The 26,257-nt window shown below is 36.1% G+C and overlaps 1 protein-coding gene across 1 annotated transcript in view; it reads right to left on the reverse strand.

The window, feature by feature from the left end:
• Window positions 1-26,257, reverse strand: part of CAMKMT (calmodulin-lysine N-methyltransferase) — a 212,880-nt gene that overhangs the window by 28,893 nt on the left and 157,730 nt on the right. Inside the window, exons 4-7 of the mRNA XM_063152066.1 lie at window positions 15,362-15,422; window positions 11,724-11,778; window positions 10,609-10,672; window positions 5,415-5,481 (exon numbers count right to left, since the gene is read on the reverse strand). Coding sequence (XP_063008136.1) covers window positions 5,415-5,481; window positions 10,609-10,672; window positions 11,724-11,778; window positions 15,362-15,422 — 247 coding nt within the window. The remainder of the gene's footprint in view (window positions 1-5,414; window positions 5,482-10,608; window positions 10,673-11,723; window positions 11,779-15,361; window positions 15,423-26,257) is intronic.

The following is a 26,257-nucleotide window of genomic DNA, read 5'->3' on the forward strand; positions in this document are numbered from 1 at the left end:
CAAACATCTCAAGGACATTTTTCCTTTAAAGCCCTGGGAGGAAAGATCCACACCTTCTCATATCAGCAGTCTTCTTCTAATCTTTTTGTGCAGCACAAAAGAATACAGGAGGAATAGTTTTACCAAGAGAAAGTTTTTTAAGCTAAGATACAGTCAAAAATCTGAGGAAGAATGTTTTGAAATAATGGAACATGATACTTTAATGCTTTTTCTCCCTGTTATTCCAAACTCATAGAAATTTTTTTACAAAGCTTGGTAACACATTTTTTCTCCTTATGTATTCTTATCTGTCCTCATAAAGTCAGATGAAGGTATAATACAATTTAAAATGTACTTTATTAAGTCAACACAACTGGTGAAATACACAAATAGGAGAGGCTTGGAAGTTTGTGAATGTCAGCTGGAATGGTTAAATAGTATAAAAGAATGTTCAAGTATTCCTACAAAAGCTGAAGCTGCACCCAACTGAAGAAAAAATTACAAATTTGCAAAACTAAATATAATAATAAAATCAGGTAAGTCAAAATTAAGTAAACTTATCCTTTTGTTCTAAATCTTCCTATCAGCTGATGATTGGGATACAGAAAGGGGGAATCACAGAGGATAAGAACATTTCAGAGAATTGGAATTAATTCTTTGCAACAGTGCAAAATATTCTCTTCACTTTGAAAGAAACCAAAGACAATTCAGTATAGCAGCCTTTTTAGATATGTCTTCTGTAAAAGGAAGTCCTGTTTTACAAACCTTGAGCCCTTCAAAGGCATTAACAAGTATTCAGACAAGGGAGATCTGGGTAAGACAGCCTGCCTCTGATTCCAAAAAGCTATTGGCAAAGGCCCTCACTATCAACATTCTAGGAAAACAGACTGTCACTGAAGAAGAGGCCTGACAAGATGCTAAATAATAGAACAAAAGACAGGGAACAGGGTAGTAGCAAATGGTCAATTCTCACAATGGAGGGACATAATCAGTAGAGTTCTCCTGGGACCTGTTCTAGTCAACATGTTTACAAGAGATGAGCATTGAGGTGGCAAAGTTTGCTGATGTTAAGTCATTCAAGATAGTAAGGAAAAGACTAGACTGTGAAAGATTGCAGAAGGATGAAAGGAGGAAAAGGAAAAAGAAGGATGTGTAACTGGAGAATAAAATGACAAATTAAATTCAGTGTGGATAAATGCAAAGTGCACAACTGAAAAAATAATTATCCCTTGATGTAGAAAATGAAGGTCTCCAAAATGACCGTCACTGGAAAGCTCTTGATGTTGTGACAGACCGTGTCATGAAACTATTAGCTCTGTGCTCAACTGCAGTGAAAAAAGCCAATCACTGTTAAGCATTTTTAGAAGGGGAACAAAAAGTGTAATTATTCCACTACATGTACCTATTTATGCACACTTTGTACTGTGATCAGTACTGATCATAGTCATCTAAAAATAAGTAGATTGAAACAGAAAAAGATATAAAGCAGGGCAAGTACAATCAGAGGTGTGGAATGCTTTCCACCTGAGTTGAGTTTTCTGTGAAAAAGAGCTACAACTTCAGAATGGACAGGAGCACACATACCATTCTTTCCACTTATACACAAAGTGATCAAATTAAGTGAGCAGGAACCAGCAACTTTTTCTTCCTAACCAGAGAGCAGGAAATGTTCCTTTTGGCAGCTTCCTCCTTTCCTACAGATGCTGTCATGCAAGACAGTTACTTGAGGAGACTGGAAAAGTAGCTGGAAGAAAGAGATTCCTTTAGAGTTGCTAAGGTGACGAACTCAGTGAATTCAATAAAATGTTGGAAAAAGTTTGAATTTACCAACACTCAGGTCATTTTGATGAATGAAAACAGAGAGCAAGTCTGTCCCACATTGATGGAGCCTGTTACAAGACCAGTAGAAATTAGGAAGGTTGTGAAGTTGACATATTTGAAGAACATTGCAGTACGGTAAAATATTCACTTGTGCAATTATGAAGAGGAAAGTAATACAAAATGCAATCAGGACAATATAGTTCAGTGCTATGTCATTGAGATCTCATCCACTGTTATGCTGGATGCCATTCAGTATTTTGAAAGACTTTTTTTTATTATGGATTTAGTTCTGGAAACTTGTAATTGCATTACATTGGTAAGGAACACTAAAATCTCAAATAAAATTATAACCTATCTGTTGATCTTTAAGCAGAAGGTATTGTCTCTTTTGGTTACATGGTCATTAATTCTTGATGTGGGTTCTAAAGATGACTGTGGAATGAATAAAGTGTATATGATACACTATTACTAATCAAACCAAAGGGTGCAGTGCCACAAGCATTTCTGTTACTGGCTTGATGTTACATGTCCTTGTTTACATTCTCACATGAAATGGAATCTCTCTGAGGCAACTCTTAGCAAAACAATAGACTTCTTCACGGCTAAAACTCCACAGGTCCCCTATCAGCAATTAGAACACAACTTTTGTTCTTTACAGATTTCCATGTTCTCAGACAAGGGAATCTGGAGGAAGAACAAATTCTCTAGTCGGTAGGACAGACTGAGTCTGTTAACCTGCAGAATACATTGCAAGCCTTCCTCTTCAGTAAGTTTTTCCATTATGACATTTGTAATAACAACAACTTTTCAAACTTCTACTACTCTAACAGCTGTGTCAGGAAGATTTCCCCATTACAACAAATAGAAAACAAAGAGTGGGGATTTCTTGTCTTTGTTGTTAATTTAATGATTGGTGGACATGTTAAAACAATGATAAACCATATCAATGATGAAACATGTCAACCCAGTAACATCTGATGGTACAAAGAAACATATGCTAAGTTATAGGGTAAACAATGCAATTCATGGATAATTTCTGAATTGTAAAAAAATTAAAATTGTTGAACCCATACACAGTATTAATACCCTTCACTATGGCCAGACATTACTAGTAACTTGGTATTACTGTACCTATTTCTAGTAAACATAAGCAAGAAATCCTGAGCATATAAATGAAAAATAAAAATAAAATAGAATTGTATATCCACTGCAAAGTAAACTGTTTACTATTATTACATTATAACACACAATATGACAAACTGCCAGTTTGGCTTACATTACCATATTTTTAAACAATAATCAAGACTTGGCAGAGCGCTAGATAAGTGCTCATTTACTGCATTTTGTATAAATCTAAATAAATAAATGTATGGCAGCTTGTCCTAATCTAACTTCTCTTGGCTGATACCAGATTGTTCCTTTTTGCTTCATGCAGGTTTTGGCATACTTTTCAGGCAAAGACTTAAATATCCAGAACAGTCTCAAACTGACTCTCAGACTGATAATTTCTGTTCCTGTGCCAAGAACAGAGTGCAAGATCCTAACATAAGATGAAGGTGCTGTGAGAAGAGTCTATTCTGAATCATCTTTTATACAGAAGGAATCTTTTAACTTTACACTGGCCACGGTGAAGTTGCAAGACTGGACGCTGTCTAAATGATTATGGGAAAGAAGATGCCTTCTCCAGATTAAATTGATGCTTAGTAAGTCACTTACAGACATCACTATATTCATTTGCCTGCAAAATCTGATCAATGTAAAAGAAGTTACTGAATGTCACTTTGCATGCCAGTGTTGCATTCTTCCATCCAAAACACTACACTTTCTGCATTTTTTTGTGAGTTTTTTTAATCCTTTTTTTTTTTCCTCCCTTTTATGTAACTAAGGTTTTTCATCTGCAGGAAAAGTGAATCAAGGTTACTTCAGACTTTACATCAGCCTTTTAGTTCCCTCAAGGCATTAAGAATGGATCATGTAACTTTGTTACTGCACCACGTCATTACTGAATCAGAAGGACTGATCAATCCATTAGAGAGTCCTTTTATAAAACTTTATACTTGTACAACAAATCTGCAAAACCCTTAAGAATGTAGAATTAAAAATCGAGTGTTATAATGAGTCTTATGTTTTCATATAGTACTTCACATTATTTTGTAGTTTAATTATTTTATTTATGCAAATAAGGCCTCAAATGCTATTGCACTCAAGAAGTTAAACACTTGACATTTTTACTCCTTAAAATGCAACATTTTATGATGTCTAGATATGTTTATTAATTAGTGATTATTAACACCCGGTAAACAACATCTTGTCTTGTAAAAACACAATCTTTCCTCACAGCGTGAGGCTGAAATCTATTATTCACTGATTCCATATGCTGAAATACACTCAAATGATCACAAATGACCTTAAGCATTAGATAAATGTAAATGAGGACAGGGTAGAAAATGTGCTTTTGATTGATATCTAAAAGACCAGGTTTGAAGTCTTGACAAGGGATAAAATCTGAAATCTCACACAACACATAGAACAATTGGAAATCTAAAAAAAATCTAAGCTTCTGGATGGACATACCACACAGCCTCTCCTCAGCACAGTGTCTGAGACTGCTCACAAGAGGTGTTCAGCACATGGAACCTGAAAGACCATTCCTGGGATCCACACGGCCTCTGTCTACTTGGCAGGCTCTTATTAGGATGCAGAGACATATCTCTAACTTTTATGCACACACACCCTAATGAAGGCAGAATTTTTCTAGCCCTAAGTGCTCACTTAAACTAACTTCCCTACATAGAATGGCTGCATAGCCATAGGATTAAATGACATGAATGATAGTCATTACAACCATATGGATTTAACCCTCTATGTAAGTAAGTTTATTCTGTATTAACACTATGCCTTCCTCAGCCCCTTTTCAGCTTTACTTTTGCCAGTTTTAGAAGGACTGAGTGCTCCTCTGCAATGTGAGTCAACAAAAAAAAAATTTAATACACAAATAAGAGTGTACTATTTGCTCCTAGGTAACCATTTTCTATTTCTTAACCTTATACCATAAATATGAAGTGCTTTATAATTTACTTTTAAAGTACTGTGAGAGATGAATACACTGTTCTTGGTTCCAATCTCCCCACCTGTCTTCGCACTGACAACATAATTATCACACAAACAGGATGACCAAAAAACCTCCCATGGATGTTCCAACAACATCCACCTCAGGGGCAAATGGGATTTGTTGTCACCCTAAATTTTCGGAGCTATTTAAAATGAAATCTGACAGAGATTTAGATCCATTCATTCCAAATCTCATTTTCAGTACAACAGGTAGTGTTGACTTTGAAGGAGACAAATTTCAACCATGCACTAAATCATAGACTGGAGAGACAGTGTAAATTAAAAAAAAGATAAAAATGAAAGAGAGGATTTTTCACCAAGGTTAATCATACTGTATCTGCTATTTTTTAAAAATACTTTTAAATTTCTTTCTTGCATCACTTACCTACTTACATACACATACCTGTGTGAGCATCAGTAACAGGTCACATGTGTGCATACATTTCACATCTATATTAATACAGAAGTACTTGCAAGAATCAGTTTAAAAAGTACAATCTTACCAGCTTGACACCTTGTGAGTCTTAAATACTCCAGCATTTTGGTTTCTTGTGATGATCTCATTTACATCTGTAGTACAACTGTTAAGAATTATCTACAAAACTAGAGCAATAATAAAAATAACAAACCCAACTATTTTCCATTTATAATGCCTTCATAATGTTCTTGTCTGTTTGTTCCTCTTTGATCTGTGTTTTTTTCAAAAGCATACATTTTACATTGCTACTCCAGCACATCAGCCATAGATCTATGCAGCAATTTGCTCTTTTTTCCTACTTCTATTTACTCTTTCAGTTAAGGAATTTCTAACCCTGGAGCTATAGAGGGAAGTGAAAAAAAAAATGTCCCATACCTCAGATATTTAAAGGTAACTATTTACAAATATAAGAATTACAATCATGGAGAACTGAAATTTTTACAGCCACTAAATGTCCACTCTAGTTTGTGCTGCTTTTCACTTTTCACTGTTATCACTATACCTAATGCTGAGATTTTGGAGGTTTGTGTGTTTTAAGACCCTACCCTCAAGAGATACACCTATGTTCTTGGCTCTGTCTGGCCGAATCCAACACACAACAGGAGCACCTTAACCTAGAGGAAAAGGAGTTTCTAGTCCATTTGCTTTCCTGAGAATGGTTAGGAACCACCTTAAAAGAGTGGAAAGCAGTAAGTGCCTTAAATACCACAGCAGTACCTCAGGCTTGCGTCTCAGCTTCTTGTAGTTTGGAAGTTCAAGTCACAAATTTGGGTAGCCCATTCAGTCAGGTTAAAGCAAAGGCTGTCAAGGACAACTTTCAGGGGAAGCTGGGCCCAGTCATCTATGGCTACAAAGATAATTGTCAGGATTGATCACATGTGGTTAGTGAGAAGTGCACTGGAATCCAAAGGTGTTGTAAGTAAGTGAAAACTCTGAGAATATTAATTGTTACCAGTTTGAATCCATGCATTCCTGAATGGCTCACTTTCAAATGTAAATAATTATTTTAAAATAATTATTTTAAACAGACATTTTTGGTAAAGATGTAAAAGATCCTTCTTTTTTATTTAGGGTATAGGAAATCTGATGTTAATTAGGAGGATGTTTCTAGGTCCACAAAATATGTCAGATCTCTTGAAAGTGCTCTTATAAGAAAATTGAATACAAGAGTCAGGCTAATTTGAAATATTGTTGATAGACCTTTTGCTTTGCTTTGATATATCTTTTTCTTTGCTTTGCTGAAATCACATAATTTTCCTTCCTAATAGAGTTGGTTATTTAAGAAAAGTTATTTCAGGAAAGTCTCTATCCAAACACTGGAAAAGACAAACACTGGTAATTTGTGAAGTAAAAACTAGAAATGGAATGACAGAAAACTGGTTTAAACAAATCTCTGTAGTTTTGATGTGCCTTTTAAATAGTTTCCACAAAATCTAATGAGGAGTAGTAAATGAATGGTCTACACCTGGGCAGCAAAAGTAAGGCATAAATAACTCCATGAGCAGACCTTACTACTTTTAAAGAGGTGCAGTAATAGCATTGTTGATAAATTAGCTACACTGCACTTCAATTATATAACTGAGCAAAACTATTAATAATGGTTATAAACACGTTAACACTAGATTTAAAAAATAATTTAGGAGTCCATATTTTCAGGCATTCAGGCTAAACATGACCCTTCTAACCCAAATTTCCCTGGACTGTTGAAAGATCCGTACACTCTATTTTAATGGCCATTATAGTGCACTGCAACAATGTTTTGTACTATTGATGCTTTCAGACAGTAGTTCAAGTCACCAGTGCATGGTGTGAAATAGAGCTAAGGCAGAAAGCACCCAGCCTCTCTGAAATAGGAGACCATTTTTACTAAAAGGAATCTCATCCTTGGATTTGGAAATGTCAATGTGCTAAACATGCTTCTAGTGGTTTGAGAAATAAAATTTGGTCACAGATGTAAATTGAAAATTTCTATCTGAATGCATATCACCCAAAATTACAACAGGCGATGAATCTGATAACTCTGCTCATGTTTATCTCTATTATTCACTTGAAACGTCTATAGTTTTAATCCTAAAACTTTCCTTATTTAAATTATACTGAAAGAACTTAGATGAAACACACTAAATTAGCAATAAAGTTCTGAACAAAGTGGCAAAAGGAGTAACACCTGTCTTTATTTTATTGATTTTGCAATATAAACAATCTATTGAATCAATTCAAACCTGCTCATGATAAGCAAAAGGGGTTAGAGTGAAGTCTTTTAAATAGTTTAGCAACTCAAGTCATAGCATCCTTTTAAAAACCTCCATAAACATCATACATAAGATCACTGACTGATACAAAATATGGCAACAGATTTCACAATGAGAGGGTTGGAATGGCAACAATTATTGGATTAATTCATTTGTAGAAATTTTTAAACTTCTAATATTTCAATAACGTATCCTAATATGGATATTGAAAACACACATAGTGAATACTCCATGTGACAGTATGAAATGGAGACTAATAGGAAGCATGTCAAAAATCAAATGAAAAATCAAATCCTCAAAAGCTTGAGATTTCACAAAGCAAAGCTGTTAGTTATGCTCACTGAATAGGGATAGCAACAACAAAAACAACAATAATTATGATGATGTTGATAATACAAAGGCAGATTCTCAGATGCAATGCACTATTGCCAGGTCGATTTTCAATTACATTTCACTGATGTATTCATTTGTTTCTTAATGTGCTCATCTTGCCCATTAAGAATAATTAGCAGGCTTGCTTGGTGATTTCCTGGCTTCTGACAGGGATTTTTTTCTTTTTTGTTGACAACCACTTTTACTTTTTGGAAAGTAATTTTTGGATATTATAGTATGACTGGCATGTAATTTAAGCTTCCTAAGAAATTTAAAGGGAAGATGTAAACAGTAATTTTAAAACAAGATTATTTTAATCTGTAATACCTACATAAAAACCATAATACTAGACATTAACTATTCCTGAAGAGCAGAATCTAGAAAAGAAAACAGTATTTTATCCCACATTACTTTAATTTGGTATGCTAAATAATCAAAAAATACCATCAGCAATAGTAAAAACGAGCAAAAATACATAATTTGTAGCCAGTGGCACTTGGGGTGAATGCTACTTCCAATTACACCTAAAATTCTACCCTGATTTCAGTGAGTCTGGGGAGGCTGAAACAGATCTAAATTTAGCCTAAACTTCTATTACAGCCAGTCACCACAGGAAAGAGTGCAAAAGAAAATTACCGTAAGACAGATCATAAAATTACTACTGAAGTCCATAAACCATATAAAATGCAACAGAAATTTTATTATGTGCACTTTTAAGAATACATTTCACCTACACAGTAAAGTTCTTAGCCTGCTGCACTTTGGCACCCTGCTAATATTAAGCCCATTGTAAAATCCAACACAATAAAAGCACTCTGAATGCTGAGCCTTCTGAGCACCAAATGTTAAAAAAGAAAAATAAATTCCTGTTAGAGCCTTCCACCAATCACTTCCCTGAAAGGGATTCACTGAGTGAATACAGATGAAGACCTCTTGTGAGACTTTTGGGAACAGAAGACATTTCTAAAACATATTGTGAAAAACTAAGGTGTGATAATTAGGTAATATTAACAGTATCTTTTTCAGGAATAAAAGCACTTTTATTTGCTTAATTCCAAGGACTGAGTGAATATTTTCGCGCTTGCCAATTTTCCGTTATAAAAGACTTCTAAATTTCAAAAAAGTTCAGGTTTATGGAATCTGCTATGCAAGACATTTGCTGACTTGATGATTACTGAGCCCACCTGAAGCTTTTTGCGGGTAAAATGACCTTTTGTTAAATAGCTATGCTTCTATACAACATGAGTTTGTTTTGTTAGGCTAGTTTTGAAACACTTCTTTTCTCCTACATTTTTTATCTTCATAATGACATGGAAGAAAGATTGGAAGGGTGGTGCTGATTAAAATACACAGAATAATGAAAACTTCCTCCTAAAGACACCAGTCTAACATATTAGAATTTAACAAAATAATAATCCCTGAAAACAGGTGAGAACTTGCCTTTTCAAGAAAAAGGAGACTTTTAGCAGGCTTACCTCGTTTTAACAGATATGATCTAGGATTGACTGTTTCTAACGTGAAATTGTTTAAGTGTTGTCAGCAATTATAGTTACCTCAGTTACCTCTGAGAAAGTTTTTTTAAAAGGTAATAGCTAATATTATTGCACTGAAATGTCTCCTGTTTTAACAGGCATCAGCAACTGCAATTCATTTAACCTACAGATTAGTTTAAGTTATTTTTTTTACTAAGTACTCACTACATTAGCTCTCAAATATATACAAATATCAAAAAGAAATAATTCTGATGCTGCAGTGGCCAAAACCTGAAGAATTAGCCTGCTTGAAAATGTAAATGGAAAGATTATCAAGGAACAAAAGCAAATACATATCTTCCTTTTTTTCCTCTCAGTTTCTAAGGGCTATTAGTATTCACCATATATATCTGTTCTTGTTCTGTGCTGATATTTAATGTGGCCACAAATTATGCTCACTCATTCTCTTGCTTAACCCAAGTCCAGTTCAATTTTATGAACTATCTGTTCATATTAGAAAGGCATAGTAGCAATTTATTCTAATATAAGAAATACAATAAAATACTTCCTACAAGGGACAGAGGAGTTTTGCAATCTTACATCAAGAGAAATAATGATAAATTGGTAATTGACTAAGCAGACTAAATGGGCAATTTGTAGGCAGTTATAACTTAGCAGTGACAATGAAACATTTTAACACACACCGGGAAATATATGAATGCTGAGTATGCTTTAAGGGGCTAGTATCTGAAAGTAGAAAAAAAAATTTAGCCCTTATGCAAAACGCATACATGGAGGGGAGCTGATGATTTGATTCCCTGCTACACCTCCTGTAATGTGCAGCACACACACATGAATCTTCCAGCACTCAACCACGGGGCAAATATTTACTACAGTACATGTTCTATACCAACATGTGCATTTTTAATTAACACAGAAAATGTGGCATTTATTATGGGGGAAGCTGCTGTTCTGTTCAAGATACATCACATCTGTTTTTTAATTACTTATGTGGGGACTTTTTCTTAATATGCCCCATGCTGTCTGTCTTTATATCGATTGTTACTCAGCCAGTAAAAAGGAACGAGCACAACAAACCAGTTTTCTATCTGAATAAGGATACTTTTGATGGCCTTTTCATTTCCATCAGTTAACAGAACTTCTTTGACATCTGCAGAAATAGCAACCTGAAAAAAAGAGCACAGCAAACAATGAGCAAATATGCTTGTCTGTGTGGAAGTGAAGACAGGAGTGACAAGCCTTCAGTATCATGCTTCCTCACCTATTTCTCTGTAACAATCTTCAATCTTTTTTCATTTTATGTCTGCATTATTTTAATCATTCAATCAAATCAGTCAATACTTTTATCATTCCATTTGCGGGAGCCTCTATCTTGCTATCATTCTGTTCCGTAATTGCATTGTGACAGCCGATGATGGTATTCTGAGAGGCTTTCATTTGCGGGCTTCTGTTTATCTAGTAGAGCCATCATACAAGGCTGTCACTCTGCCTTTCAGCTTGCTTCTGTCTGACTGCCTGATGCCCTTCATATAACTTTGCATTGCAGGCAGATGGCTTTGTAAGGGTAATTTTTTTGTGAGCTTTGACATGCTCGCACATTGGGCTGTAACCTCGACACATTGTATAAGAGCGACAGGTTTGTCAAATGCCAATCAGTGTAACAATATGCTTTTATTTGTAGAGACATAAAAACTTGTCTAATGCACTGCACTGCTACATAATATCTCCTGAATACATGACTCAGAACCCAGAGAATGGTGAACGACTCTCCTGAATGGCCAATCTAATTCAAAAGAATCTAATTACCGAGAGCTCTGGATCATGTTTGTTGGTGTAATAATGCAGGCAAAACATTAGCAGCTATATCATGGTGCTCCAACTGTGATTCGCCAGGCTATTCCTGTATCTTAGCAAATGGGACTATAATCTGAAAAAAAAAAAAGCTTCGGCTATGGCAATGAAAGACAGACAGTACGTGGCCTGGAATGTCACAACAAAAGATATTGACTACACCGAGGTAAAATGTTTCTGCTCATCAAGGCAACCATAAAATCAATATGATACGAAAGCAAGTCAATCTAGAAGGTCTCTCAAGACTCTGCAGCTTGACCGCAGCTGAGGCTGTTGACAGTTCTCTGACCCAGCAGTTGGAGGCACTGGAACATTTTTCCTTTTGTTTCTTCCTCTGAATGGGATTGGAATTGAGAAAAGACCTACCATGAGCCCAGCCAAGCATGTCATGCCACCCCCTAGCTCACACACAGCAAGGTCCCTGAAAGAGAGAAAGGAAATGGTAGAACCCATACAAATTAGATGAAAATGGTCAGAGAGACATATATGTTACAAGAACAAATTGCCATCTGCAGTAAGAACTGAGCTACCAGGAAGTTGTAGAGACATGACTAGGCTACCTCATGTCGTTTTGCGTTTTAAAAATAATTATGAAATAGAAAAGTCACAAAGCAGGCAAATCAGTGGGGGTTCCCTCATTAGTGTTCAGTGCAACATTACCACCGCTGAGCTGAAAAATCTGAGAAGGTTCCCTTTTTTCCCTTGTCAATGGCTCTGTCTTTTAGAACTAAACTAGCTAGAGTAGCGAAAGATAATTGTTAGGAAAGGATAACAATGTTAATCCACATTCATTCTTGCAAAAACAGTTAGAGAAGTAAAAGGGGAAATTAATATTATTTATATATCTCTCCATACAGTTATGCCTAAAAGCCTTTTTATATTAAAAAGAGAGAAGTTTTAAAGCAAGCCGTATACCACAAAATAATTACACACGAAGAAATCTGATCCTTCAATTAGCACTTAAAACTGCAAGTGACCTACAAACAATGCTGTTATGAACAACGATGGGAACAGCAAACGGTTAAGCCTCAGAAAACGAAACGAAGTTAGTGTCAAGAGCCTAAACTGAGCCCGATCAAAGGGCTGAATACATGGTCTAAAAGGCTGCTTTTAACTTAGACCATACTGTGCTGTTATTAAGACGTGCATGTGAAATATAATTTGGCACAGAGAGTGTGCCGGATGGGAGCTTGCAGGGGGAGCCATAAAGAATGTTCTCCAGAGCCATGGCCTGCCCCAGGAGGGGAGGAGGGAGGGATGCTGACCCTGCACTGAAACTGTGTATGAAGCAGTGTCTGGGGCAAGGCAGAGCCTCAGCTTAGGAAAATGCTGCTTTATAGTAAAATCTGCGGCAACTGTTACAGCTGGCAGGAGCATTCCCATTGAGACACTTCTGATAGGCAGAAAATTGAATTTTAGCTTAACTGTTTGGTTGAGTTTGGTTTTGGAGGGTTTCTTGGTTGCTTTTTTTTTGGTGCATCATTTCTTCTCCCTTAAAACATTTACATCTGAAAGTCTATTTTTATCTGAAAGGGTCACCTCCCTACTCACTCAACACGGATATTTAGGAAGAGCATCTAAGATGCCATATCAGTATCAGTATAAAGATGCTGATATTTTGTTCACTGAGGCGAGCAGACTAGGCTGTATGACTGTATTATAATGCTCACTGTCTGGACAGGTTAGATTTATTTTTCTTAGACACCACAAATTTTATTTGAAAAAAGTCTAGTTGTCCTATTTAATCAAAATGAGACAAAAGAAAGACATACCTTGGAGGAACAAGCTGTACATAAACCCAGTAATAATATTTTAAAAAAATGGAGAAATTTGCAATTTGTATTTTTAAACAGAATGATTATAGGTTTTTCCTCAAATAAATTTTAGTTTTTCTAAACCAAGTGTATTATATATTAAAACTATATACACATGGTTATATATAAGGTTTACAAGGCACTTACTCCTTTATAGGAATCATACTTAGTGAAATAAACACAGAAAGTATCCAGTGTAAGGCTTTTAGTACATTTCAAACCAAATTTCTATGTACAAAGTAAATGAGCATTCACATATACACACAAATATTCATGCATATGGAATTTATTTCAGTGCCAATTCCCTTACTGGCAAGTTTTAAAAGTTGTATCTGTCTCTCAGGCAACATATAGTGGCATTTATAAATGAGAATTCACATAAGAAACTCTACTCTGAGAGTACTGTTAGAAGGGCATAATCCTGAGATATCAGGATGTGAAACTGCCCATTTACTCCATGGAAGTTGACTGCTAGTTGTCTCTGAATATCGCGGCTTGCATACCCAAACTGGGATAATACCCTCTGAGTGAGCAGCACCGGACGTTTGCTGGGAGGAGCCCTGGAGAAGAAGTAGAGCATATGAACATGGGGCCAGACAGCAAAGTGCTACAGGGACATCCCTACAGCAGCAGAAGGCACACAACCAACCTGGGAGGAAGGAGCAGTGGCTGCCACATCAGGTGTGTGAGCTGCCTCCCCTACGGGCCACGCTTGCTCAGGTGGTGGATGGAGCAGGAATGAGGCTTTATGGACCACAGCACACTTTGGTGCCAGGTCTTTTGTCAGAACCCAGCACATTCCTCTCACTGCCCTGGAGGACTCAAGACCCTGGCAGGGGGCTCAGAGACCTGGGCACAGAGTCAAAGACACTGTGACTTCGATTTTAATCCATGGAAACAATTACCAACTTTGCGCGAGGAGTTACAAGCCACAACGGTTTGAATAGAATTATAGTAAATTTATCACAGGGTGAAAAAGTAGAATTTTTGGGGTTCTTAGAATGAGGGTTCAAGAGGCAAAATGGAGGAATCTGAGTGTGACCTTTTCCTTCTTCTTCTGGTCCTCCATCTTCTACTGTGATGGTGGCACTTTTGGATTGGTTTAGGATAGAGACAATGTCTAACATAGGTGATAGGGTATTGGAAAATTGTAGTTAATAAAGTACATGTAGTTTTTAGTATTAAAAGGTAACAGTGCCCTGAGGGCGGTCAGTGCCTCAACCTGACCTGCTGGACAGACCTCCACAGGTCCAAAAAAGCATGTATTAGATAAGAGAAAATAAACAACCTTGAAAACCAAAGCCGAAGAATCCCGACTTCTTAAAGTGAAGGGCTGGTAAAAAAGACTTATAAATACCTCGGAAGCCATTGCAGCTACAACAAACCTGACAGTCTTTGATTACAGATAGGAGTCTAAGCAAGTTGCTCATTTGGTACAAGGGGCAGGGACTTACAGTTTGGTCTTCCTGATTTTACCCAATGCCATATTTACACAGACTGGGATTTTCTATCCAAGTCTGGTTTACTTGGTATTTGCCCTACACCCTCACACAGAACAGAATTTTTGCCTCCAAATGCATTGTTATAATAGCTTTTTTTGCATCCTATTCATCCCTCAGACAATGAAACTTCAAGGATTTCCAAGTACAAATCTCAGTATAGTCAGGGGGAAGGAAAGTGGATGCAGGACAGATTTTATATTTAGATGTTCCTATTGGAGCCTTGATAGCTGACTTCTACAAGTTTTGAATAAAAGTGAAGGATGTTTCAAAACTGTACCACAGCACTTATAAATGAGTGCAAATTCCTCTTACTATAAGCAGTGATTTTTATTTATTTCATCAGATAATATTTTGCTTGCTTTTGCAACAGATGTCAGTTTAAAGAATATCTTATTTTTCCTGACCTTCACAATCAGCACTGATCGATTGGAGCTTCACTTTTGTTTCCCAAAAATCAAAGTGAAATAAAACGCCTTGAGTGGAAATCAAAAGTCTTTGACATATAGCAGAAAGCTTGCTGTGCAATATTAGTACCCAAAGGCAGCTGAGAATTCTTTGTTAAGAGCAACATGCTTTCACCTTGAACATTTAAAATTTAATCTGAAGACTTAAATCATAGCAATCTTTACCATGCAGATACAATAAAACTAAGAGATTGGAAAATATCTTTTTATGTTTAACTCTGTACCTGAATATTTCATTATGCTTTAGGCAGTAGTAAGCCAGCACTTCTTCAGATGGCCAGAGACCTATAAAACAAAGATATTTGCCTTCTTAGAACAGATTTTTTCTGGTATAAAATAATATTTGAATGCATATTACCATTTGCAGAGCTCTACCCACTGTTTTATTTTCTATATTTGCCATAAATAAAAAGAAAAACAAAACGAAGACCTAGGATTTAAGCATTGGAATTGAGTATTTCATAGATTTCATCACAACTAGTGATCAGAAATTTATAGATACATGCATACACATACATAAACATACACATATGTCTACACATATATATGCAATACTCAAGACTTTAAAAGTCACATAAAATTTAATTCACTTGGGCATTCACATGAACATTAACCTGTTTGTACTAGGCCAGATGAAAGGCCAACTTTGCCTTGTAGCCTATTTACAACAGGGGAGAGGAGCACGCTAGTTTTTCATTAGCTACATCATCATCACCATCATCATAATCATCCTAGAGTCACTCAATTTCTTTCCAGTTTCTTTTTATTTAGCTCCTTTTCTCTTAGTTTGTGTTAGGTCAGGCATCAGTCTGACTGTAAGCAGCACATGCTAAGGACAAACCCCGGACTAGGGCAAGAAAAGTGTAATTTCTAGTTGTGGCTCAAGAAATTCAGAAGAAGGAGAAGAGGAGATACAAGTGCTAAATTCTTCTCAACAGGCACTGAAGGATTGTTCTGGTTGTTCTGTGATAAACTTTCTAGAGCTGCACCAGGAAGCACCACAGTTTCACCCTGCTATATAAAGAAACCCCTCCTCTCTCATTTTATACTTGCTTCCCTGCCATTTTCATTTGAATTCCCCTAGTTCTCCTACAGAAATAGCCAGGAGCATTCACCCTTTCTGCACCTAATCTGTATTACTCATGAATTCATTAGCTTCCATCATAAAACTTACATAGGTCATCATCAACACTGACAACGACTTGGAGGCTTCCAGGTACATTTATTTCTTCAAAACCATTCTCTTATGAAACTGGCTGTTTTGCCAGACCAGTTTCCCACCTGACTGGAATGTCCAGCTGAAGTGCTGTGGCCCATGGAGAGGACAGCACAGATCCTGTGTGCCTTGAATGCCCTCCTGCAGGCACCAGACTTCATTGCTGGAGGGAGCCTGAGGAAACCAGACTCATACTCAGGAACTTGAGTTGCGTCTGCAAAGGTTCCCAAAGTTAAAGGAGGAAGAATCAAAGGCATATGCAGCTGAATTATGTTGGTATGTGTTTTTCATCTGTAGTTGCTTAGCAATGAAAAACCATGTTTACATGTCTGTCCACAGGTAAAGTCCAGAGTTGACTTCCCCCCCTCCACCAACACATGACATTAAGAATTGAGACACAAACTTCATATTATGAACTACAGACATTTCAATGGTTCCAGTAAACTTATTTGACATATAGAGCATCTTTTAGATATTTCTAGACAAGTAAGTTGAATTCCATCCAGCTACCTATGTATACGTATCCTTTAGACCATTGTTACCATATTTTGTTCTCAAGGTTAAAAACATCACTACATTTTTGACAGAACCCGGAGTTTGGGAGAGAACTGTCATCCTTTAAATCACTTAAAGCCTGACTGAAACCATCATCAATATAATTAATCCTTTCCATCCAGTAAGTATTCTGAACTACCCTTACTCCTAGTGAGAAATAATGAAAATTTTAAAATGTCTTGACTACATGCAGATCAAGCAAAAGCCAAGAGAGGATTTGTCCAAAACTTTACATATAACGTTTGTATTAAAAAGATATTTAAAGGGAAAAAGATAGACTGATGATACATATGTATGACAAAATTACTAATGCAACACTTGTATTTGTCCTGTTTCTGACAGTTCAGTCTGATCAGGTGTTTTTGAATGAGATATTTTTCTTAGACTTGCTAAGGGTTAAAATAAAATACACAAGACTACCCATTCTTTAGTGAAACATACACTAAGAATTGTACAGAGTTTTTCATCTCCCTTTGAGCATTTCAATGCTTTTGAGCACTGAAATATGCTAAAATGACAGAATTTTGCAATAAATATAATGACTGTTTAAATATTTTAGAGTGTAACATAAAGAATGTTTCAGTTTGCAGTGACTGGTATATACTCAAGCAATAAAAGTTTTTTAATATTTAGTGAAGACACAGCTAATTTAACACCATTTATAATACTTATATCTCACATTCCAAAAACCCTCACACTCACAAACATAAAAAACTGAAACGCTTTCATAGCAAACTTCTAGCATGTGTGAATTTTAAAAATACTAGTCAATTATAGCAAACCCTTCAACATCCGACTTTTCAGTACCCTCAGTCAAATGTCTCTCACTTTTCTGCAGTTATTATTGAGAGGGCACTTTGAATGGTGTCACTGAATCTTTTCTGAGGGGTCACTGTCCTTCCCCTGCTGCCATTTCAATGCTGATATCAGCTGGAACTGCAGGTGTATCAGATAGCTCTGTGCTGAGAGAAGGGTGAAGCACCTTTGTAAGGACAATGCTTTTCTTTAGGCAGACGCCAGCAACGAGCACAGCTCTCCTTCCCACTGCCTTCCCCCACAGGTAAGGAAAGGTCACCTCAGCAATGGCATAAGCAGCTGGAAGCTAAAGAAGCAGGAGTCAGGAGGCCTTTCATGAGCAAGTCACAAGCGTGGAAGCACACAGTGCTCCCAGCTAAGCCAAGAAGCCAGAAGCCAGGATACCAGTGTTAATTTTAGTGAAAGGAAAAGCTTCACGTGCCTGAACAGGTAGGTAAGCCTCTTTGCCTTCAAAACAGGGATAAGCTTAAAGATCCATGTGGAGGAGTTTGAATTCTGTCTTCTTCCTCCTCACTCTGACCTACATTCGCCAACACAATGACCTACATTTTGAAGTTGCAAGTATAAGAAAGATAGTTCTGCTTCTGTTAGAAAACATACAGCTGTAATGCAGAAATGCAGAATTCCTATGAATTAACAACTACTACTACGTTGTGAAAAGCATAATTTATTTCCTGCAAACACATACATATGGATATGGATTAAGTTTCCTATGAACACACTCAAAATAATTCTTTCATATTTAAAATAAAATTATTCTCATTTTGATTTCTGAATTTGATTACAAATACACAATATTGTGTGCTACCTATTTGCATGCACAATTACTTACACGATAGCAAACTATTTACAGATGGATAGGCAAAAGAATATCAAAAGACCCCCAAATGGTGCTTATATTTTCAAGGCTATAAATATTCTACAAGTCCTAGAGAGAGAGGCTAAAAAATCTCACTGTATGATGGAACAGAGAGAAACAAGAGTTTCTTTTTGCAAAAATAAATATTTTGTGACATTTACTGGAGGTTTTAAAAATCTTTACCACCTTGTTAACTACAACTTGAAAACAGAAACTAATTGCCAGAAAGCATTGGAATCTCTATTGAAATACATGAAAAATTAAGTTACACTGGCATTCAAAGGAGACCCTCAAGAATGGGTATATCTGAAGACATGGGACAGAGACAGAGCTCATCCCTGCCCACATTTCAACTGCTGAAGTATCCTTTTACCACTAGGATGGAGCAGGATTCTAAGTACAAATGCCATAAGAAAGATGATGTCTACTTTCAGACAGATTTATGGTGTGTATTACCGTAGAAGGAGTAGAAAAATATCATCATTAAATTGTACAATGGTGAATAGAGAAATGCTACAAATTCATCATAGTGCAGGCATCACAAAACACAGGCATTCCTACAGCACTTGTCACCATATCATAAAATGTCACCACAGCAATGGAGTCTACCTCACAAGAACTTGATGATATCATGAATTTCTACTATCTCAAGTTTGCACATCAGGAACCAAAGTAAGAGACAGAGACAGATTAAGTTACTTAGACATCAGAATGAAATTATGGGAAGACTGAGAAAAATAATCCAAGTCATCCTTACACCATGAGGTATGATGTAACCAAGAAAAAGTACCCAAGCTCTTCCTACAGAAGAATAAAACTTAAAAAAATCATAATAATGGAAAGACACATAAGTTAGTTTTATCAGTCTCATAGTGCTTGGTATTGGAAAGTATCAGGTCTTTCTGCACTAGTCATGGCACAATAGTTTCTTAGAGCAACCTTCAAGCCATATGGACTAAGGCACATGTAGACAGCCTTTTGAGGATGTTTTTTTTTTTTTAGTCCAAAGTTACACAAAGCCTATGCTTCTTCTGCAACAAATAAAAAAATGCTGAATACTCTGATAGTACAGAAAATTGTTTACCAGAAATAAATTATCCAGTATTTAAAAAAAAAATCAATTGTTTCTCTCTTCCTGTTGCTTTTTACCACATATTTTGCAGAATGTTGCCAACCTTTGGATAACAAATATTGAGATCTGATGTGAAGTTCTTAAAGAACATCATGTTAGTAGAAAAGAATTTTGAGATGTGTATTTTTAAGAAAGACATCTGACTATTGGAGCTATTATGTCTCAGCAGTGCTCCACAGGTACAAAGAAATCATGGTAGCTACTGATTACTTTGACTGGGATAGTACAAGATTAGTGGAACTCTTCTGTCTGCCAGCACTACACACAGGAAATACAGGGACAAGTGGAGGTGACAGGTGAGCTGTCCCTGAGAGCTTTGAGTAGGAGGTATAAAGCTGTCCCACAAGTGCTTAACTCATGCTAGCAGATTAAGAAGTTACTTTCAAAGCTAAGCCAAATTGAAAGTATTTTCACATTTCCCCAGCACTTCTCACAGCCCCATGTACAGATGTCTGATCTCAACATTTGAATTTTGTCTTTTATTTGCACTATTAAACTATGAGAAGTCTTCCTATTCATTTGAAGTCTCAAGTAAATTTTGTACAAATCCTATCTTTACCCTCAAAAGCAAAGACAATTTAAATTTGAAAAGTCAGTCATTTTCCCCATATGAATACACTCAAAAAGATATTTTTTCTAGTATGTCCCGATTCTTGACTACATGAAATCACCTTATTTGCTTTAATAGTCATCAAAGTGAGAGGCAAGAAAAAGCATTTTCAGGCAAAATGATGAATAATGTCTCAAAAGTCATACCAGCAACTGCACTGAGCAATGATGAACTGTTTTCTGATCTTAAGTAAGGCACTTTTTATCCTTCCACACCGAGATACATGGTTAGTGGAGAGCAGACAAGTCTTTAGCACTACAATAGACTGTGCAGAGGTGTTAAATTAATGGCCTGTCCAGACAGGCAATTATTCCCCATCACCTCTGCTAAAAGACTATAGGGAAGATGGAAAATCCCCAAAACTAAGGTATTTACTGGGAAAAGCTATTCTAGGAATATAACATAAGGAATTCTGGGATCTTAAAATAAGGTTTTTCCGTCCTTAGAGTATTATAGCATTGTCACAACCCTAATATTACAGTATAAAACCTTATTTTCTACCGACTATGTGACTGTATTCAAGTCATATTGGAAGATAAGCTTGATAATTTTATCCTGGTTAGTTTTTCTGTGGATCACCACCACCGTGCACAGCAAGAAGCACAGTCCATCTGCTGAGGGTAAGCAGATCTGAGGGTAATACCTCTGCTGGAGATGTAAGAGAGCAGATCGAAATCAAGGTTCAACAGCACGGTACTTAGGAGCCAATTTCAAAATTAAACTCTAACCAATATTATGAGCCCGACTGTCAGTGGAGCAGTAAACTTCACTTCCAAGTCAAAGCTAGAACATGAAATTATGAATAGCACAATTAAGACTAGATACCAGGTGGAGGCACAGTGCATGTCTGCCAAATACACCTCAGTAGTAACATATAACATGGGTGTTCTAATTTGAGTAATTGCTTGAGTAAAGATTACCTGCAAATAATTGCACAGCTGTAGTTAGTTGGCATAGATAGCTCTCAAAAAAATTTCTATCTCTAAACTTTCTTCAAACTCCATACCTCAAGCCCCTTTTCAATATAATTTTACCATTAAAAATGTTTCTTGGGATAGTCAGGAAGTAAAGATTTTATTTTCATTCCCTTATCCACACAAAATGAGACATAGATGAAAGGATAATTGGTAATCCCTGCTACCTAAGATCCCATCTAAAGTTATTGAATTAAACAATGCAAACACACAAAATAAGGCACTAATACTGCAAATATTAATTTTTAGATACTATAAAATGCATGCATAGAGAAGTGAAAATATTCCATGGAAAATAACTTTCATAATAATCCAAAGACAAACCTGATCACTTTAGTAAAATGAAGAAATGGAGGAAATTGTTAAGCAAGGAAAAAACTCACTGAAGAAAATCCTTGTTGTTTCACTGTTTTCAGTAGACAAAATTTTAGGTTTACACCTATCTACAGCAGACACAGATAAAAAAAAGGTCATCATTGCAGGTTAGTTGCAGATGGTGTGCCTGGAACTGTAGAATTATTAACTACAAAAATGAATCTGAGAGCAGATTTTCAAAAGGTGGACAGCTACTAAATACTGTGCCCCTCTGGAGATTTGACCACCTCATATACCAGAATCTTTAAGAGCTAACATATTTTGAAAGTCCAGTTGTCCAATCTGAGATTTTCCATTCTGAAATTTACCCCAAGAGTATTTACAAGTGAGTAACTTCAGCAATAAATGCACTCAGTATGAAAAAATAAAATTATTTAATAGCCTTTACAGCAGCACCTTATATCTGAGCCTTACTGCACCTGGCTTTTGCAGATGGCAAACCACCTTTTAAGTCCAGTGAAGAGGAGTAATTTGAGGCAGGAAGAATGGCTAGCTTACTTTTCCACAGCAGGAATGCTATAAGTGAGTTTGAAAAGGTACAAGAACACCAGGAAAAAAATAGAAGAGAATATAAAGAGAAACATTTTTTCCCTATGCACATACATTTTGTAGAAAACTCTTGTCTTTCTTCCAATCTAAAGCAGAATTCATGATATTCAGATCATTGAAAAATATGTATAAGCACTGGCTGAGATCTTCAGGCTAGGCAAAATGGCCTCAGCACTGTATCTCTCACTTTCACTCTCATTATTATTCACGACTAGGAGAGAAACATGATGGTCTGCCATCTGCAAATGTCTTTTAGAGCACAAACTTCAGAAGCTCAGGGGAACTGATGTGGAAATACAGTAACAAGTCAAAGCTGTAAACGTACGCATATCCCTTCCATAAGAAAAATTGGCCAACTGTACAAATCTGCTGGTATGATTGTCTTTAACATCTTTTTCAAATGGATGAATTTGTGTTGGGAGTGGGTTGCGGGGGGGGGTACCTAGTTTTCAAATAGTTATTAAAAATTAAACAACACTGGAACAAACCTTTTGTGATTATAGCCTTCATTCTCCTGCAAAAAACTGGATCTATAAATTTATGTACCATTGTAGATGTAAATTACAAAATTTTATATTCAACTATATTAAAACATCTATTCCAAAAATGATTACCAGTTGTGAAAAGCAGACAGGCTTATCACTTGCTGTCAGTTGTTCATGTCTAGTTAAGCAATAATGTGCTAAAACTGCTCTTTTGTTTTGTGTAAGAATTTTGGCAATAGAAGAAATGAACACTCGTTTAATAAAAACTCAGGCTGCTTTTTGCTTTGATGGAGGAAGCAGCTGCCTGTTTTCATTTGCTGCAGAGCAGCAAAACCCATCAATATAATAAGCAGCTTAGATGCATCCATCCACAGCATCTGTAAGGATATAGGGCTATTCGCTCAAAACCAATCCTTGGTTTAATTTTAACAAAGATGTGTCTGACATATTTGAAAATGCATTATAATAGGGTTTTGAAATACTAGCATTTTCTCTTTTCTTTTTAAATACTTTTCACAGATTTTGAAAGGCAAGTATACATACTGGAGTAATAGAAATGCTAAAACAAATATTACTATAGCAAACAGCAGAACTAGCCTAAAAATGCAAAGAGGGAACATTAAGAGATGCCTTCTGGTTCACAGACTCTCCTGTTCCTTGAAAATACAGAAAAATAGTGTTTCAATCTTTTCAAAGAAGGGTGTTTTTCAACATAACCAAGAGCAGAGAAAGATACTAGAAATATGTATTACAGACAAAACCCCTGCAAAGATCATAGATTCATTATACAAATATATTTCCCAAGATATACTTTTCCTTCCCTGCCTTATGCCTTGTTAAAAGAAAATAGATTAACGCTCATTTCCAAAGATATTTAACAAATTATTTTCTACTATTGCCTGAAAATAATATAATTGTTATTAAATTCCAACAGTGTGAATTTGTCCCAAGTGACAACTTCTAATTGCAATAAAAAAAATTAATTAAAAGTAGAGTTCTAGGACATTCATACATAATTACAAAAACAGGAAGAGAGAGATAAAAGACCATCTGAGATAGAAACCACAAAACTCTATTTTCACTCTAAAAATGTGATACAGCACATTTATATTATTAAAAATTCTTAAGACATTATTATTATTTTAGTGCTGTTCTGCTTTCTAAGACCTTTCTAAGCTGAGCTTTTAGATGATTTGCACATTAACTGAGAAGTCAGATAATTCTTAATCCTCCTCTTTTTCAGATCCAATAATGGATAAGGGAGCATCTTAGCATGATCAACTAGCAATCTGCCTAGCCTGAGTGGTAGTACACCTGAATTTAGGATTAGTCATCTGGTTTTCATAATATCTGATTTAAATGAGCACTCATTCTGAGAAGCATAGAAAAAGAATATTCGATGATTTTGAACTGTAACATTAACTATGTAACAATAACCCTGGCGTGCATACATATTTATTTGCTTCACAAACAAGAAACTAAATAGAGAAAGGAAGATTTTAAAGAACCATGCCCAAATAGTTGGATAGCTCAATTATATAACTGCCTTTTTCCAGTATTCACAATAGCTTAGAGATACAATCAACCATATCTCAGCTGTAGCCTTGTATCTCTATTTTGTCAATTCCAATATCCTAGTTTCACTTTGTCTGTACATAAAGTGAGGAAACTAGTTTGGGGTTTTTTGTGGTTGCTTTTATTCTGCCCCCCCCCCCCCCCGCCCTTCCCCCCATGGGGTTTCATTGTTGGTTTGGATTCATTAGGTTATTTGTTTTGGGGTTTAGAGATATATGATAGGTAGAGAAGGTAAAAACTTGTAGATTAATGTGGGTTACTAATATGCTTATCTTCCCCAAGTATCTGATACAGAGCACGGAAGTTTGTGTAATTGCCCTATGCACCCTTACGTAATGCTCAAGATAAATAAAGTGGAATTTATTTGGGTGATTTCACAAGTTGTGTCTAGAGCTTGGATTTCCTCTGTTTGTTTTTTTCCCCCCCAAATTAACTAAACAAAGACAACACCTTTTAGGTCCCAGCAGCTTCTGACTCATATTTTTTTCCTTTATCAAACTCCACCATTCTACATAGTTAACCAAAATTAGAAAAGCGTCTGTTCTGCAAAGCCAGGAGATATAAACTTGATACAAGTGGAAATAATAATTGCATGCACAGTTCAGTTTGAAGGCTTTGGGCAGCATTTGTCTAACAAAACAGTGTACTCTGAAATTCATGTACCGGCAAATGGTGGCTATGCATCCTTCACATTCTTAGATAAATTTGTTAGGTGCCTGTAGTGAAGAGGCCTTGCTTCTTTCTCCTGGGGTAATTTCAACTGGTGCTAAGTGTGCAATTTTTAAAAGTCTACACTACTGACAGCCACCTTGCAGAAAATCTCTCTACATCACTAAGCTTTGTTTTCATCTCTTACATGGAATAAGATTTGTAACAAGTTCTATAAATGAGAATGCTGTACAAAGATGAACCAGACTTTTCATCCGTTTATGGGTCCACATTCCACATGAATTTAGACTGTAAGAGTTTAAGCAAATCTATATCAAAGGAAAGTATTTACAATTATTTTTCTCAAAGGCCAACTATTTCAGGATCCTCCAGCTCCTTCCAGGTGAGGTTTGACATACATTCACAGGGTAACACAGGAGAACTTCCACTACCATTGTTGAAAGCTGGTTTTGCCTGAATGGTTTCAAAAACCACAGCTATTGGTCTGAAACTTTTCATGACTACTAAATACAGTGGGTCAGATCTTCAACTGGTATTATGCCTGTGTATCCCAGCTAATGAACCAACCTTGGATTTAAAATATGCATGGTCTTTCTGAAAAACAAAGTAGCCTTTATTATATTAATATGTGTTATTGCTTTGGATCATTTTGCAGAGTCAAATCCAAGGGTAACCTTCTCAGGAAATCGGTGTTTCAGTGGGTTATGGCAAAGGAGGATATAAAAGTGATAAGATTAGAATTTAGTCTTCAAAGTAGCCTGAAATACTTTCCCTGATTATTTTCACATTTCCATGTTACTGTAATATATCATGACCTAAACCATGACATTTTTATGTTACAAGGCATAAAAATGCAAATATGTGCTACAAGAATTCTGCTGAAAAACACTGTAGAGCAGTATAAAAACTTACTTTTCTACATTGACACAGAAGTGCTCTTGTGTCAAGAACAATGTGCTTTGACTAAGATATGTAGCTTACAGACTTATGCAATTTTTCAGTGTTGAGAAAATGTATTTCAGAACATTCAGTGGTTTGAGTCTCAGAAACAAAGGAACAAAAGCAAAGCAAATCATTACACTCAATTTAATTAAATGAAAGCATGAAAAGGCCTATAAGCTAACCTCATAACAATATGCTTATGTTTATTGTTGGTAGGTCAGGGAAGAGAATTGATCAAATTTTTAATTAAGTGAGCACACATCCTCTGACTTCACAAATTGCTCAGTGATATGTCAGCACAGAGACTGGGCCCCATCTTTTGATAGTGCAGTTTGAGAGGGTGACCTGTCCCTTGTGTCCTAC

This window comes from Melospiza melodia, chromosome 3 (genome assembly GCF_035770615.1).
Source record: "Melospiza melodia melodia isolate bMelMel2 chromosome 3, bMelMel2.pri, whole genome shotgun sequence".
In the NCBI taxonomy this organism is placed as follows: Eukaryota; Metazoa; Chordata; class Aves; order Passeriformes; family Passerellidae; genus Melospiza; species Melospiza melodia.